The 16,428-nt window shown below is 50.6% G+C and overlaps 1 protein-coding gene across 4 annotated transcripts in view; it reads right to left on the minus strand.

The window, feature by feature from the left end:
• ADAM15 (ADAM metallopeptidase domain 15) overlaps positions 1–16,428 on the minus strand; it is a 71,199-nt gene that overhangs the window by 14,653 nt on the left and 40,118 nt on the right. For all 4 annotated transcript variants that reach the window (XM_082275108.1, XM_082275107.1, XM_082275106.1 and 1 more), the window contains exons 6-14: positions 16,072–16,315; positions 15,927–15,992; positions 15,780–15,851; positions 13,653–13,822; positions 12,337–12,421; positions 9,657–9,805; positions 5,759–5,936; positions 4,198–4,290; positions 3,867–4,062 (exon numbers count right to left, since the gene is read on the minus strand). In XM_082275108.1, coding sequence (XP_082131234.1) covers positions 3,867–4,062; positions 4,198–4,290; positions 5,759–5,936; positions 9,657–9,805; positions 12,337–12,421; positions 13,653–13,822; positions 15,780–15,851; positions 15,927–15,992; positions 16,072–16,315 — 1,253 coding nt within the window. The remainder of the gene's footprint in view (positions 1–3,866; positions 4,063–4,197; positions 4,291–5,758; positions 5,937–9,656; positions 9,806–12,336; positions 12,422–13,652; positions 13,823–15,779; positions 15,852–15,926; positions 15,993–16,071; positions 16,316–16,428) is intronic.

A 16,428-nucleotide genomic window follows, 5' to 3' on the forward strand; every position in this document is an offset into this window, starting at 1 on the left:
CACCCGGGCCCCACAAGCTCTGGACTCCCCCTCCTCACCTGGGCCAAACAAGCTCTGGACTCTCCCTCCTTACCTGGGCCCCACAAGCTCTGGACTCCCCCTCCTTACCTGGGCCCCACAAGCTCTGGACTCCCCCTCCTTACCTGGGCCCCACAAGCTCTGAACCTCCCCTCCTCACCTGGGCCCCACAAGCTCTGAACCTCCCCTCCTCACCCGGGCCCCACAAGCTCTGGACTCCCCCTCCTCACCTGGGCCAAACAAGCTCTGGACTCCCCCTCCTCACCTGGGCCAAACAAGCTCTGGACTCCCCCTCCTTACCTGGGCCCCACAAGCTCTGAACCTCCCCTCCTCACCTGGGCCCCACAAGCTCTGAACCTCCCCTCCTCACCTGGGCCCCACAAGCTCCGGACTCCCTCTCCTCCCCGGGGCTCCACAAGCTCTGGACTCCCCCCTCCTCACCTGGGCCCAACAAGCTCTGGACTCCCCCTCCTCCTCACCTGTGCCCAACAAGCTCTGGACTCCCCCTCCTCCTCACCTGGGCCCAACAAGCTCTGGACTCCCCCCTTCTCACCTGGGCCCAACAAGCTCTGGACTCCCCCCTCCTCACCTGGGCCCAACAAGCTCTGGACTCCCCCTCCTCCTCACCTGGGCCCAACAAGCTCTGGACTCCCCCTCCTCACTTGGGCCCCACAAGCTCTGGACTCCCCCTCCTCACCTGTGCCCAACAAGCTCTGGACTCCCCCTCCTCACCTGGGCCCAACAAGCTCTGGACTCCCCCTCCTCACCTGGGCCCAACAAGCTCTGGACTCCCCCCTCCTCACCTGGGCTCAACAAGCTCTGGAATCCCCCTCCTCACCTGGGCCCCAGAAGCTCTGGAATCCCCCTCCTCACCTGTGCCCAACAAGCTCTGGACTCCCCCTCCTCACCTGGGCCCAACAAGCTCTGGACTCCCCCTCCTCGCCTGGGCCCAACAAGCTCTGGACTCCCCCTCCTCACCTGGGCCCCACAAGCTCTGGAATCCCCCTCCTCACCTGGGCCCAACAAGCTCTGGACTCCCCCTCCTCACCGGGGCCCCACAAGCTCTGGACTCCCCCCCTCCTCACCTGGGCCCACAAGCTCTGGAATCCCCCTCCTCACCTGTGCTCAACAAGCTCTGGAATCCCCCTCCTCACCGGGGCCCCACAAGCTCTGGACTCCCCCTCCTCACCGGGGCCCCACAAGCTCTGGACTCCCCCTCCTCACCTAGGCCCCACAAGCTCTGGACTCCCCCTCCTCACCTGGGCCCGACAAGCTCTGGACTCCCCATCCTCACCTGTGCTCAACAAGCTCTGGAATCCCCCTCCTCACCTGGGCCCCACAAGCTCTGGACTTCCCCTCCTCACCTGGGCCCCACAAGCTCTGAACCTCCCCTCCTCACCTGGGCCCCACAAGCTCTGGAATCCCCCTCCTCACCTGGGCCCAACAAGCTCTTAATTCCCTCCTCCTCACCCAGACCCCACAAGCTCTCGACTCCCGCTCCTCACCTGGGCCCCAAAAGCTCTGGACTCCCCCCCCTCCTCACCTGGGCCCCACAAGCTCTGGACTCCCCCTCCTCACCTGGGCCCAACAAGCTCTGGACTCCCCCTCCTCACCTGGGCCCCACAAGCTCTGGACTCCCCCTCCTCACCTGGGCCCAACAAGCTCTGGACTCCCCCTCCTCACCTGGGCCCCACAAGCTCTGGACTCCCCCTCCTCACCTGGGCCCAACAAGCTCTGGACTCTCCCTCCTCACCTGGGCCAAACAAGCTCTGGACTCCCCTTCCTTACCTGGGCCCCACAAGCTCTGAACCTCCCCTCCTCACCTGGGCCCCACAAGCTCTGAACCTCCCCTCCTCACCTGGGCCCCACAAGCTCTGGACTCCCCCCCCTCCTCACCCGGGCCCCACAAGCTCTGGACTCCCCCTCCTCACCTGGGCCAAACAAGCTCTGGACTCTCCCTCCTTACCTGGGCCCCACAAGCTCTGGACTCCCCCTCCTTACCTGGGCCCCACAAGCTCTGGACTCCCCCTCCTTACCTGGGCCCCACAAGCTCTGAACCTCCCCTCCTCACCTGGGCCCCACAAGCTCTGAACCTCCCCTCCTCACCCGGGCCCCACAAGCTCTGGACTCCCCCTCCTCACCTGGGCCAAACAAGCTCTGGACTCCCCCTCCTCACCTGGGCCAAACAAGCTCTGGACTCCCCCTCCTTACCTGGGCCCCACAAGCTCTGAACCTCCCCTCCTCACCTGGGCCCCACAAGCTCTGAACCTCCCCTCCTCACCTGGGCCCCACAAGCTCCGGACTCCCTCTCCTCCCCGGGGCTCCACAAGCTCTGGACTCCCCCCTCCTCACCTGGGCCCAACAAGCTCTGGACTCCCCCTCCTCCTCACCTGTGCCCAACAAGCTCTGGACTCCCCCTCCTCCTCACCTGGGCCCAACAAGCTCTGGACTCCCCCCTTCTCACCTGGGCCCAACAAGCTCTGGACTCCCCCCTCCTCACCTGGGCCCAACAAGCTCTGGACTCCCCCTCCTCCTCACCTGGGCCCAACAAGCTCTGGACTCCCCCTCCTCACTTGGGCCCCACAAGCTCTGGACTCCCCCTCCTCACCTGTGCCCAACAAGCTCTGGACTCCCCCTCCTCACCTGGGCCCAACAAGCTCTGGACTCCCCCTCCTCACCTGGGCCCAACAAGCTCTGGACTCCCCCCTCCTCACCTGGGCTCAACAAGCTCTGGAATCCCCCTCCTCACCTGGGCCCCAGAAGCTCTGGAATCCCCCTCCTCACCTGTGCCCAACAAGCTCTGGACTCCCCCTCCTCACCTGGGCCCAACAAGCTCTGGACTCCCCCTCCTCGCCTGGGCCCAACAAGCTCTGGACTCCCCCTCCTCACCTGGGCCCCACAAGCTCTGGAATCCCCCTCCTCACCTGGGCCCAACAAGCTCTGGACTCCCCCTCCTCACCGGGGCCCCACAAGCTCTGGACTCCCCCCCTCCTCACCTGGGCCCACAAGCTCTGGAATCCCCCTCCTCACCTGTGCTCAACAAGCTCTGGAATCCCCCTCCTCACCGGGGCCCCACAAGCTCTGGACTCCCCCTCCTCACCGGGGCCCCACAAGCTCTGGACTCCCCCTCCTCACCTAGGCCCCACAAGCTCTGGACTCCCCCTCCTCACCTGGGCCCGACAAGCTCTGGACTCCCCATCCTCACCTGTGCTCAACAAGCTCTGGAATCCCCCTCCTCACCTGGGCCCCACAAGCTCTGGACTTCCCCTCCTCACCTGGGCCCCACAAGCTCTGAACCTCCCCTCCTCACCTGGGCCCAACAAGCTCTTAATTCCCTCCTCCTCACCCAGACCCCACAAGCTCTCGACTCCCCCTCTTCACCTGGGCCCCACAAGCTCTGGACTCCCCCCTCCTCTCCTGGGCCCAACAAGCTCTGGACTCCCCCCTCCTCTTCTGGGCCCAACAAGCTCTGGACTCCCCCTCCTCCTCATCTGGGCCCCACAAGCTCTGGACTCCCCTCCTCACCTGGGCCCCACAAGCTCTGGACTCCCCCTCCTTACCTGGGCCCCTACAAACTCTGTACTCCCCCTCCTCACCTGGGCCCAACAAGCTCTGGACTCCCCCTCCTCACCTGGGCCCCACACATTGTGCCCCCTCCTCACCTGGGCCCCACACATTGTGCCCCCTCTTCACCTGGGCCCCACACATTGTGACCCCTCCTCACCTGGGCCCCACACATTGTTACCCCTCCTCACCTGGGCCCCACACATTGTGACCCCTCCTCACCTGGGCCCCACACATTGTGACCCCTCCTCACCTGGGCCCCACACATTGTGCCCCCTCCTCACCTGGGCCCCACACGCTCTGACACTGGCTCTGCAGAGTGCGGCACTCTCCCCCGTAGCAGTGGGCCTTTCCTCGGGCGCAGGTCTCCCCATCTTGAAGGTAGGTGTTGGCGGGGCAGTGGGGCGAGGCCCCGATGCAGTATTCGGGGAGGTCGCAGTCCCCGAGGGGCTCCCGGCACAGAGTCCCAGCCGGCTTTATCTGAGGAGAGAAGAGAAGTGGGTGAAGGAAAAGGAGGCCTCGGGAATTTTACCCTTTTCCTCAGACTGGAGCAGAGAAGTCACAGAGGGTGGAGGAGATTTCAATGCCAGGACTGACCACAGAGGGCGCCCTTACCTTACACTGATCACAGCACAGTCCATCCGAGGCACACTCCGCACCGGCCACCAACTGGCAGGTGGAGGCGTTGCAGCACGGGTCCCGACACTCCTGCGGGTGGTAAAGGGGGAAACAATAAGTGGGGAGCGGAAGAAGAACAGCAACACCCAACTGGGGCGCCATAATGAGAGGAGGACTGGGGAGACACGGGGTGCGAGGCTCTGCGGGGGCTCAGGAATAGCCAGGGCCGGGCCCAAGAGGGGGCGGCCACACTGGGAGCTTTACTAGGAAGGAGGCCCAAGGGGTGGGCAGAAGGGAGGGGCCTTGGGAACGTTACAAGAAAGGAGGACTAAGGGGTGGGAGGAAGGGGGAGGAACCTTGGGAGCTTCAATATAAAGGAGGCCCAAGGGGTGAGTGGAAAGGGGAGGAGCCTTGGGAGCTTTACCAAAAAGAAGGCCCAAGGGGTAGTTTTCAGGGATCTGGAGAAGGTTGAAAGGTACGGAGAAACAGATAATGATGAGGAAGGATTCTCTATGGTAAGAGGAGTTGGGGACAATGAGGAAGGATTCTTTATGGTAAGAGGAGTTGGGTTGGGGATGATATGGAAGGATTCCTTAAGGTAAGAGGAGTTGGGTTGGGGATGACGAGGAAGGATTCTTTATGGTAAAAGGAGTTGGGTTGGGGATGATGAGGAAGGATTCTTTATGGTAAGAGGAGTTGGGTTGGGGATGACGAGTAAGGATTCTTTATGGTAAGAAGAGTTGGGTTGGGGACGATGAGTAAGGATTCTTTATGGTAAGAGGAGTTGGGGACAATGAGGAAGGATTCTTTATGGTAAAAGGAGTTGGGTTGGGGATGAGGAGGAAAGATTCTTTATGGTAAGAGGAGTTGGATTGGGGACGATGAGGAAGGATTCTTTATGGTAAGAGGCATTGGGTTGGGGATGATGAGGAAGGATTCTTTATGGTAAGAGAAGTTGGGTTGGGGATGATGAGGAAGGATTCTTTATGGTAAGAGGAGTTGTGTTGGGGATGATGAGGAAGGATTCTCTATGGTAAGAGGAGTTGGGTTGGGGGATGATGAGGAAGGATTCTCTATGGTAAGAGGAGTTGGGTTGGGGATGACGTGGAAGGATTATTTATCTTAAGAGGAGTTGGGTTGGAGATGATGAGGAAGGATTCTTTATGGTAAGAGGAGTTGGGTTGGGGATGATGAGGAAGGATTCTTTATGGTAAGAGGAGTTGGGTTGGGGATGATGAGGAAGGATTCTTTATGGTAAGAGAGGTTGGGGATGTTGAGGAAGGATTCTCTATGGTAAGAGGAGTTGGGTTGGGGATGACGTGGAAGGATTATTTATCGTAAGAGGAGTTGGGTTGGGGATGATGAGGAAGGATTCTTTATGGTAAGAGGAGTTGGGTTGGGGATGATGAGGAAGGATTCTTTATGGTAAGAGGAGTTGGGTTGGGGATGATGAGGAAGGATTCTTTATGGTAAGAGGAGTTGGGGATGATAGGACATAGGTGTCCCTCTTTGATGAATGGGGGTGCGGTGTGATTTCGGGGGGGGGGGGGGGTCTCACCTGTGTCAGGCCGCAGTCGCATTGCTCGCCTTTCTCCACCACCAAATTCCCGCACTGTGACTTCCCGAACACGCTGGTGGGGGCGGGGACATTGAAGAGACACTTCCCTCCTCCTTCTCTGAAGATGGCGGCCAACTCCATCCGACTGCAGCTACTGAACTCCAACCCCGGCATGTACCTACCGTACACAGACACCATGTATGACCTCATCCGTCCACATATCATTATCCCCGTGTGTGACAGTCCTGGGGCCCCTGAGAGTGACAGTCCCGTCCTGGGGCCCCTGAGAGTGACAGTCCCGTCCTGGGGCCCCTGAGAGTGACAGTCCCGTCCTGGGGCCCCTGAGAGTGACAGTCCCGTCCTGGGGACCCTGAGGGGTGACAGTCCTCTTACTGCAGTGGGAGGAACTCTGCGTCTGGGTCACCACTCACCCTGCAGTGGGAGGGTCTCTGTGTCTGGGTCACCACTCACCCTGCAGTGGGAGGGGCTCTGTGTCTGGGTCACCACTCACCCTGCAGTGGGAGGGGCTCTGTGTCTGGGTCACCACTCACCCTGCAGTGGGAGGAACTCTGCGTCTGGGTCACCATTCATCCTGCAGTGGGAGGGGCTCTGCCTCTGGGTCACCACTCACCCTGCAGTGGGAGGGGCTCTGCGTCTGGGTCACCACTCACCCTGCAGTGGGAGGGGCTCTGTGTCACCACTCACCCTGCAGTGGGAGGGTCTCTGCGTCTGGGTCACCACTCACCCTGCAGTGGGAGGGGCTCTGTGTCTGGGTCACCATTCATCCTGCAGTGGGAGGGGCTCTGTGTCTGGGTCACCACTCACCCTGCAGTGGGAGGGTCTCTGCGTCTGGGTCACCACTCACCCTGCAGTGGGAGGGGCTCTGTGTCTGGGTCACCACTCACCCTGCAGTGGGAGGGGCTCTGTGTCTGGGTCACCACTCACCCTGCAGTGGTAGAGGCTCTGCGTCTGGGTCACCACTCACCCTGCAGTGGGAGGGGCTCTGTGTCTGGGTCACCACTCACCCTGCAGTGGTAGAGGCTCTGTGTCTGGGTCACCACTCACCCTGCAGTGGGAGGGGCTCTGTGTCTGGGTCACCACTCACCCTGCAGTGGGAGGAACTCTGCGTCTGGGTCACCATTCATCCTGCAGTGGGAGGGGCTCTGCGTCTGGGTCACCACTCACCCTGCAGTGGGAGGGGCTCTACGTCTGGGTCACCACTCACCCTGCAGTGGTAGAGGCTCTGTGTCTGGGTCACCACTCACCCTGCAGTGGGAGGGGCTCTGTGTCTGGGTCACCACTCACCCTGCAGTGGGAGGGGCTCTGTGTCTGGGTCACCACTCACCCTGCAGTGGGAGGGGCTCTGTGTCTGGGTCACCACTCACCCTGCAGTGGGAGGGGCTCTGCGTCTGGGTCACCACTCACCCTGCAGTGGTAGAGGCTCTGTGTCTGGGTCACCACTCACCCTGCAGTGGGAGGGGCTCTGCGTCTGGGTCACCACTCACCCTGCAGTGGGAGGGGCTCTGCGTCTGGGTCACCACTCACCCTGCAGTGGGAGGGGCTCTGCGTCTGGGTCACCACTCACCCTGCAGTGGGAGGTGCTCTGTGTCTGGGTCACCACTCACCCTGCAGTGGGAGGGGCTCTGCGTCTGGGTCACCACTCACCCTGCAGTGGGAGGGGCTCTGCGTCTGGGTCACCACTCACCCTGCAGTGGGAGGGTCTCTGCGTCTGGGTCACCACTCACCCTGCAGTGGGAGGGGCTCTGTGTCTGGGTCACCATTCATCCTGCAGTGGGAGGGGCTCTGTGTCTGGGTCACCACTCACCCTGCAGTGGGAGGGGCTCTGTGTCTGGGTCACCACTCACCCTGCAGTGGGAGGGGCTCTGCGTCTGGGTCACCACTCATCCTGCAGTGGTAGAGGCTCTGTGTCTGGGTCACCACTCACCCTGCAGTGGGAGGGGCTCTGCGTCTGGGTCACCACTCACCCTGCAGTGGGAGGGGCTCTGCGTCTGGGTCACCACTCACCCTGCAGTGGGAGGGGCTCTGTGTCTGGGTCACCACTCACCCTGCAGTGGGAGGGTCTCTGCGTCTGGGTCACCACTCACCCTGCAGTGGGAGGGGCTCTGTGTCTGGGTCACCATTCATCCTGCAGTGGGAGGGGCTCTGTGTCTGGGTCACCACTCACCCTGCAGTGGGAGGGGCTCTGTGTCTGGGTCACCACTCACCCTGCAGTGGGAGGGGCTCTGCGTCTGGGTCACCACTCACCCTGCAGTGGTAGAGGCTCTGTGTCTGGGTCACCACTCACCCTGCAGTGGGAGGGGCTCTGCGTCTGGGTCACCACTCACCCTGCAGTGGGAGGGGCTCTGCGTCTGGGTCACCACTCACCCTGCAGTGGGAGGGGCTCTGTGTCTGGGTCACCATTCATCCTGCAGTGGGAGGGGCTCTGTGTCTGGGTCACCACTCACCCTGCAGTGGGAGGGGCTCTGCGTCTGGGTCACCACTCACCCTGCAGTGGGAGGGGCTCTGTGTCTGGGTCACCATTCATCCTGCAGTGGGAGGGGCTCTGCGTCTGGGTCACCACTCACCCTGCAGTGGGAGGGGCTCTGTGTCTGGGTCACCATTCATCCTGCAGTGGGAGGGGCTCTGTGTCTGGGTCACCACTCACCCTGCAGTGGGAGGGTCTCTGCGTCTGGGTCACCACTCACCCTGCAGTGGGAGGGGCTCTGTGTCTGGGTCACCACTCACCCTGCAGTGGGAGGGGCTCTGTGTCACCACTCACCCTGCAGTGGGAGGGTCTCTGCGTCTGGGTCACCACTCACCCTGCAGTGGGAGGGGCTCTGTGTCTGGGTCACCATTCATCCTGCAGTGGGAGGGGCTCTGTGTCTGGGTCACCACTCACCCTGCAGTGGGAGGGGCTCTGTGTCTGGGTCACCACTCACCCTGCAGTGGGAGGGGCTCTGTGTCTGGGTCACCACTCACCCTGCAGTGGTAGAGGCTCTGCGTCTGGGTCACCACTCACCCTGCAGTGGGAGGGGCTCTGTGTCTGGGTCACCACTCACCCTGCAGTGGTAGAGGCTCTGCGTCTGGGTCACCACTCACCCTGCAGTGGGAGGGGCTCTGTGTCTGGGTCACCACTCACCCTGCAGTGGTAGAGGCTCTGTGTCTGGGTCACCACTCACCCTGCAGTGGGAGGGGCTCTGTGTCTGGGTCACCACTCACCCTGCAGTGGGAGGAACTCTGCGTCTGGGTCACCATTCATCCTGCAGTGGGAGGGGCTCTGTGTCTGGGTCACCACTCACCCTGCAGTGGGAGGGGCTCTGCGTCTGGGTCACCACTCACCCTGCAGTGGGAGGGGCTCTACGTCTGGGTCACCACTCACCCTGCAGTGGTAGAGGCTCTGTGTCTGGGTCACCACTCACCCTGCAGTGGTAGAGGCTCTGTGTCTGGGTCACCACTCACCCTGCAGTGGGAGGGGCTCTGTGTCTGGGTCACCACTCACCCTGCAGTGGGAGGGGCTCTGTGTCTGGGTCACCACTCACCCTGCAGTGGGAGGGGCTCTGCGTCTGGGTCACCACTCACCCTGCAGTGGTAGAGGCTCTGTGTCTGGGTCACCACTCACCCTGCAGTGGGAGGGGCTCTGCGTCTGGGTCACCACTCACCCTGCAGTGGGAGGGGCTCTGCGTCTGGGTCACCACTCACCCTGCAGTGGGAGGGGCTCTGTGTCTGGGTCACCACTCACCCTGCAGTGGGAGGTGCTCTGTGTCTGGGTCACCACTCACCCTGCAGTGGGAGGGGCTCTGCGTCTGGGTCACCACTCACCCTGCAGTGGGAGGGGCTCTGTGTCTGGGTCACCACTCCCCCTGCAGTGGGAGGAGCTCTGCTCTGGGTCACCACTCACCCGGCTTTGGTCCCCTGCGCCATGATCCAGTATTTCCCGATGCTGGGTTGGCCGCACTTCCCATCCACTGGGTTGTGGTTCAGGCCCAGATTGTGGCCCAGTTGGTGCGCCACGGTGGAGGCCACGCCCAGGATGGAGACCGAGTGATCCTGTGAGGGGGAGGGGAAAGGCCAATCAATACATGATCTATATCTATCAGTGTACAGATCATTGATTACTAATATAAAACATATAACATATACCGCCGCGCTGTACATCCAACCGCGTGACACGCCCCCATCACAGCGCAACAATCTCATTTATTTATATTTATATATTGTTTTATCTAATCATCTCTTTTGTTACTTTATTTATAATCATTCCTTAAAAATAAAATAAATATGATTTAATAAAGTACATACATAAAAAAATCACAAATAAAAAAATATATGAATTAAGTAATGATTATAAATAAAGTAACAAAAAAGATTATAAGAAAAAACAATATATAAATAAATAAGATTTAAGTAACAATGATTAAATAATACAAACATTTTCTTTTTTTATTTCTATATTCATTTTTTAAGACTTTATTTATAATCATTACTTAATTCATATATTTTTTTTATTTGCGATTTAATTTTATTTATGTATGTATTTTGTTAAATCTTATTTAATTTTATTTTTAAGGAATGATTATAAATAAAGTCATAAAAAATGAATATAGAAATAAAAAAAGAAAATGTTTGTATTATTTTAATCATGGTTAATTAAATCGTATTTATTTTATTTATAAGGAATGATTAACAAAATACAGAGTTAAAAAAAACCACACACATATATATATCTATATCGATAGAGAGAGAGATATACACACACATATATATATATATACACATATGTGTGTGTTTTTTTTTTTTAACTCTGTATTTTGTTAATCATTCCTTATAAATAAAATAAATACGATTTAATTAACAATGATTAAAATAATACAAACATTTTCTTTTTTTATTTCTATATTCATTTTTTATGACTTTATTTCTAATCATTTCTTAAAAATAAAATAAATATGATTTAACAAAATACATACATAAATAAAATTAAATCACAAATAAAAAAATATATGAATTAAGTAATGATTATAAATAAAGTCATAAAAAATGAATATAGAAATAAAAAAAGAAAATGTTTGTATTTTATATTAATCATTGTTACTTAAATCTTATTTATTTATATATTGTTTTATCTTATAATCTTTTTTGTTACTTTATTTATAATCATTACTTAATTCATACATTTTTTTTATTTGTGATTTAATTTTATTTATGTATGTACTTTATTAAATCATATTTATTTTATTTTTAAGGAATGATTAAGAAATGATTATAAATAAAGTCATAAAAAATGAATATAGAAATAAAAAAAGAAAATGTTTGTATTATTTTAATCATGGTTACTTAAATCTTATTTATTTTATTTATAAGGAATGATTAACAAAATACAGAGTTAAAAAAAAAAAACACACACATATGTATATATATACACACACACATATATATATATATATATAGAGAGAGAGAGAGAGAGATAAATATATATATATATATATATATATATATATATATATATATATATATAATTTAAGTAATGATTATAAATAAAGTAATAAAAAATAAATAGATAAATAAAATAAAAAAAATACATATATAAATACAATTAAGTAATATAACTAAATACAATAAAAAGGAAAAAAAGAAATGATTAGAAATAAATTAATGAATAAAATAAAAATATAAAATAGTACAACTGAGACATTCTTAGTAGGTGACAATATGGAGGAATGTGGCACACAAAGCCCCCCAAAAAATAAATAAATTATGATTATAAAGTCATAAAAAATGAATAAATACAAATAAATACATACAGTAAATACAATGAAATATATAAATAAAGCCGGGGTAAGCCCAGAGGCTCGGTTTTTGTACCTTTTATTATTTTCTTTAGAAAAAAAAAAACCTTAAAAAAAAAAATATTATATATACATACACACACACATATATATATATATACATACGCACACACACATATATACATAAGTAATTAAATAATTGTAAAAAAAAAAAAAAAAGGTAAAATCTGTGCACTTTGTGCGGAAGGCCACCAGGTGGCAGTGCAGTCCAGGCCACACACACGGCTCATTGAATGCTGGTCAGGCAGGGACAGGGCGGGGCCCCCGGAGGCCTATCAGGGTGGAATGCCGGTCCCGGATATAAATAGCCCCCCCAATCAGCATGCTGCCTGACTGAGGAGAGATATGTGATTAGTAAAGGGCGGTGTGTCCGGGACCCAGGGGGGGGGGGGGGGGATGTGACTGCAGCGCACAGGGAGAGCTGCACTCTGCACACCATTGCTCCCCTCCAAGCTGTCCCACGTCTCTGAAGATTCATTCTGTGTCCTCCTATAAGGTCACAACTCTGACATCACAGTGCCAGGGGGCGGAGCCTTTCCATGACGTACCTTCTATTATATCATCACTGGGCCTCTGTGCTTCTCTATGCAATGCAGGCAGATTGTGGCTGGTGGGAGGGGCTTCCTGAACACATCCCTGCCCCCAGCCTCAGTACACCTCCACAAAGCCCTCACCCCTGATACAAGCAGTGGGAGGGGTTATGTACATTTCACACACTGTGACATCACTCACCATGCTGACCCCTCCGGAGCGATCGGCTGTACAGATGGAGCTCACAGTCGCCATTCCCGCCGCTGAACCCGCAAACGTCACCCCGCTGGGGAGAGAAGATCCGTCATGTGACATATCATTGTGTTTGTGGGAGGAGTCTGCAGTCTCCTGTCATGTGACCTCTATGAAAGCTACAGGGGGCGGGGCTAGGACCTGAGAACACACCCACTGCCTCTTCACTGTTTACAATCCAGGCCATTAGGAAGGTGGGAATTCTCCGCTGGGGGACACAACCTACCGACACCAATATGGGGGCCACAATCCACTGACACCAATATGGGGGGGCCACTATCCACTGACACCAATATGGGGGGGGCACTATCCACTGACACCAATATGGGGGGCCACAACCCACTGACACCAATATGGGGGGCCACAACCCACTGACACCAATATGGGGGCCACAACCCACTGACACCAATATGGGGGCCACAACCCACTGACACCAATATGGGGGGGGGGCACTATCCACTGACACCAATATGGGGGGCCACAACCCACTGACACCAATATGGGGGGCCACAACCCACTGACACCAATATGGGGGCCACAACCCACTGACACCAATATGGGGGCCACAACCCACTGACACCAATATGGGGGGGGGGCACTATCCACTGACACCAATATGGGGGGCCACAACCCACTGACACCAATATGGGGGCCACAACCCACTGACACCAATATGGGGGGCCACAACCCACTGACACCAATATGGGGGGCCACAACCCACTGACACCAATATGGGGGCCACAACCCACTGACACCAATATGGGGGCCACAACCCACTGACACCAATATGGGGGGGGCACTATCCACTGACACCAATATGGGGGCCACAACCCACTGACACCAATATGGGGGCCACAACCCACTGACACCAATATGGGGGCCACAACCCACTGACACCAATATGGGGGGGGCCACTATCCACTGACACCAATATGGGGGGCCACAACCCACTGACACCAATATGGGGGGGGCCACAACCCACTGACACCAATATGGGGGGGGGGGCACTATCCACTGACACCAATACGGGGGCCACAACCCACTGACACCAATATGGGGGCCACAACCCACTGACACCAATATGGGGGCCACAACCCACTGACACCAATATGGGGGGCCACAACCCACTGACACCAATGTATGGGGGGGGGTCGAGGGTCACAGAAGTAGGACATCCACTTATAAGCTCCGCCCCCCCGGGCACAGTCTGGTCACATGTCCGTACCGCACACCAATGGACACGTATGTAGCGGGTGACCACTCACGTGAGGAGCTGGGCGTTGTCATGTGGGAGTCGGGGGAGAAGCTCCTTCTCCCTCCAGGACAGGAAACGGTTCAGCGTCTCCACCGGGTCCAAACTGACCGCGATCCGATCCTTCTGACTCCAGACCTCCACCCCGACCAGGACCACCCGTACACCCACCGAGCGGAAAAACTGGGGGAGGGGCCAAACCACAGCGTCAGGGGCCACTTCATACAGCCAATCAGGAATAAATCAATCAAATAAATAATAAAACACATAAAATAACTAATAATGATAAATAAACAAAAATAAACAAAGAATAAACACATAAAATAAAATAATAATGATAAATAAACAAAAATAAACAAATAATAAACACATAAAATAACTAATAATGATAAATAAAACAAATAAAAATAGACAAATAAAATAAAATAATAATGAAAAATAAATAAAACACATAAAAATAAACAAATAATAAACACATAAAATAACTAATAATGATAAATAAAGAAAAGCAAATAAAAATAGGCATAAAATAATCACATAAAATAAAATAACTAATAATGATAAATAAATAAAACAAATAATAAACACATAAAAAAAAATAACTAATAATGATTAATAATTTGAAAAAAACGATAATAAATACATAAAATAAAATAACGAATAATGATAAATAAATAAAACAAATAAAAATATATAATGATAAATAAATAAAAATAAACAAATAATAAACACATAAAATAACTAATAATGATAAATAAACAAAAATAAACAAAGAATAAACACATAAAATAAAATAATAATGATAAATAAACAAAAATAAACAAATAATAAACACATAAAATAACTAATAATGATAAATAAAACAAATAAAAATAGACAAATAAAATAAAATAATAATGATAAATAAATAAAACACATAAAAATAAACAAATAATAAACACATAAAATAACTAATAATGATAAATAAATAAAACAAATAATAAACACATAAAACAAAATAACTAATAATGATTAATAATTTGAAAAAAAAACGATAATAAATACATAAAATAAAATAACGAATAATGATAAATAAATAAAACAAATAAAAATATATAATGATAAATAAATAAAAATAAACAAATAATAAACACATAAAATAACTAATAATGATAAATAAAAACAAATAAAAATAAACGCATAAAATGAAATAATGATAAATAAATAAAACAAATAAAAATAAACAAAGAATAAACACATAAAATAAAATAATAATGATAAATAAATAAAACACATAAAAATAAACAAATAATAAACACATAAAATAACTAATAATGATAAATAAAGAAAACAAATAATAAACACATAAAACAAAATAACTAATAATGATTAATAATTAAAAAAACGATAGTAAATACATAAAATAAAATAACGAATAATGATAAATAAATAAAACAAATAAAAATAAACAAATAATAAACACATAAAATAGCTAATAATGATAAATAAAACAAATAAAAATAAACAATAAACACATAAAATAACTAATAATGATGAATAAATAAAGCAAATAAAAAAACTATAAACAAAAAATAAACACATAAAATAAAATAACTAATAATGATAAATAAATAATAAAAAAAGAAATAAATTTCATTAAAAAAATAAAAAAAATGAAAAAAAAAGAAAGTAATATTAAATATAATAAAATACATAAGGAATAAGAAAAGGGTCACTTTATGAACAAACGATATAATAAGGCTAGCTAATTTGTAATATATATATACACACACACATACATACAAACTATATATATATATATATTACAAATTAGCTAGCCTTATTATATCGTTTGTTCATAAAGTGACCCTTTTCTTATTCCTTATGTATTTTATTATATTTAATATTACTTTCTTTTTTTTTTTACAAATTAAGAATAAGGAATAGCAGGGGTTAACTAAAATAATAAAAAAAAATACTTTAAAAAATATTAATAATAATAATAATAAAAAAAAAAACTAAATAAAATAAATAATTTATGAAAACAAAAATAATAAAAAACGGGTAAAGTTTCCATAGGAAGGAGGAAAGATTTGCGCAGAATGTAAGGACGTCCCCCCAGTAATTGAACCCTGAATAATAAATGATTGCGGCGACTCACGGCGTCCATCCTGTTGGCGATCTCCAGGGCGCGGTTGTGAAGGGTGGTCAGGTCTCGGTGATACAACTCATACTGGAAAGATGGAAGAGAAGGTAAGTACGGGGCCGACGCCATCATAAGATGCAGCCAACATGAGGCCACACCCACCTCGCTATTATCGGCCACCAATACCAGCTCCACGTACTTCGTCTCGCCGGTCCCGCCCCCCTGCGCCTGGAGGACACACAAAGGGGGTTGGATGAAATTTCCGTGAATCCTGAGAATAGGAATCCCAGCTCCGCCCTGCACTCACCTGATTGGGGGATCCACCTGCGGGGGGCGGTGGTGCCACGTCCTCTCGGCCAGGTTGGGGGTCTCCCATGCTTAGCAATCTCCTCCCAGTCATGTGATTGGTAGACGTACTGGGGGTCGCGTCCCACGTCTCACAAGTGAAGTTCCGATGATCACTGATTGGTCGAAGTTTGTGCTTAAAGGACGGATCCCCCTGGACCGGTTCGATGATGTACTGCTGCTCCGCCTCCAAAATGACCACACCCCTGCAACATGAACACCAGAAGGGGGCGTCAATACATCACCCAATACATGTGATCTGTCATTTATTATAAAATAATTAATATCTGGAAACTGGGAGTCGCCCTCAGGTGGGCGG

The sequence above is a fragment of the Pelophylax lessonae genome (assembly GCF_965119305.1).
Source record: "Pelophylax lessonae genome assembly, chromosome: 13".
Lineage (NCBI taxonomy): Eukaryota > Metazoa > Chordata > Amphibia > Anura > Ranidae > Pelophylax > Pelophylax lessonae.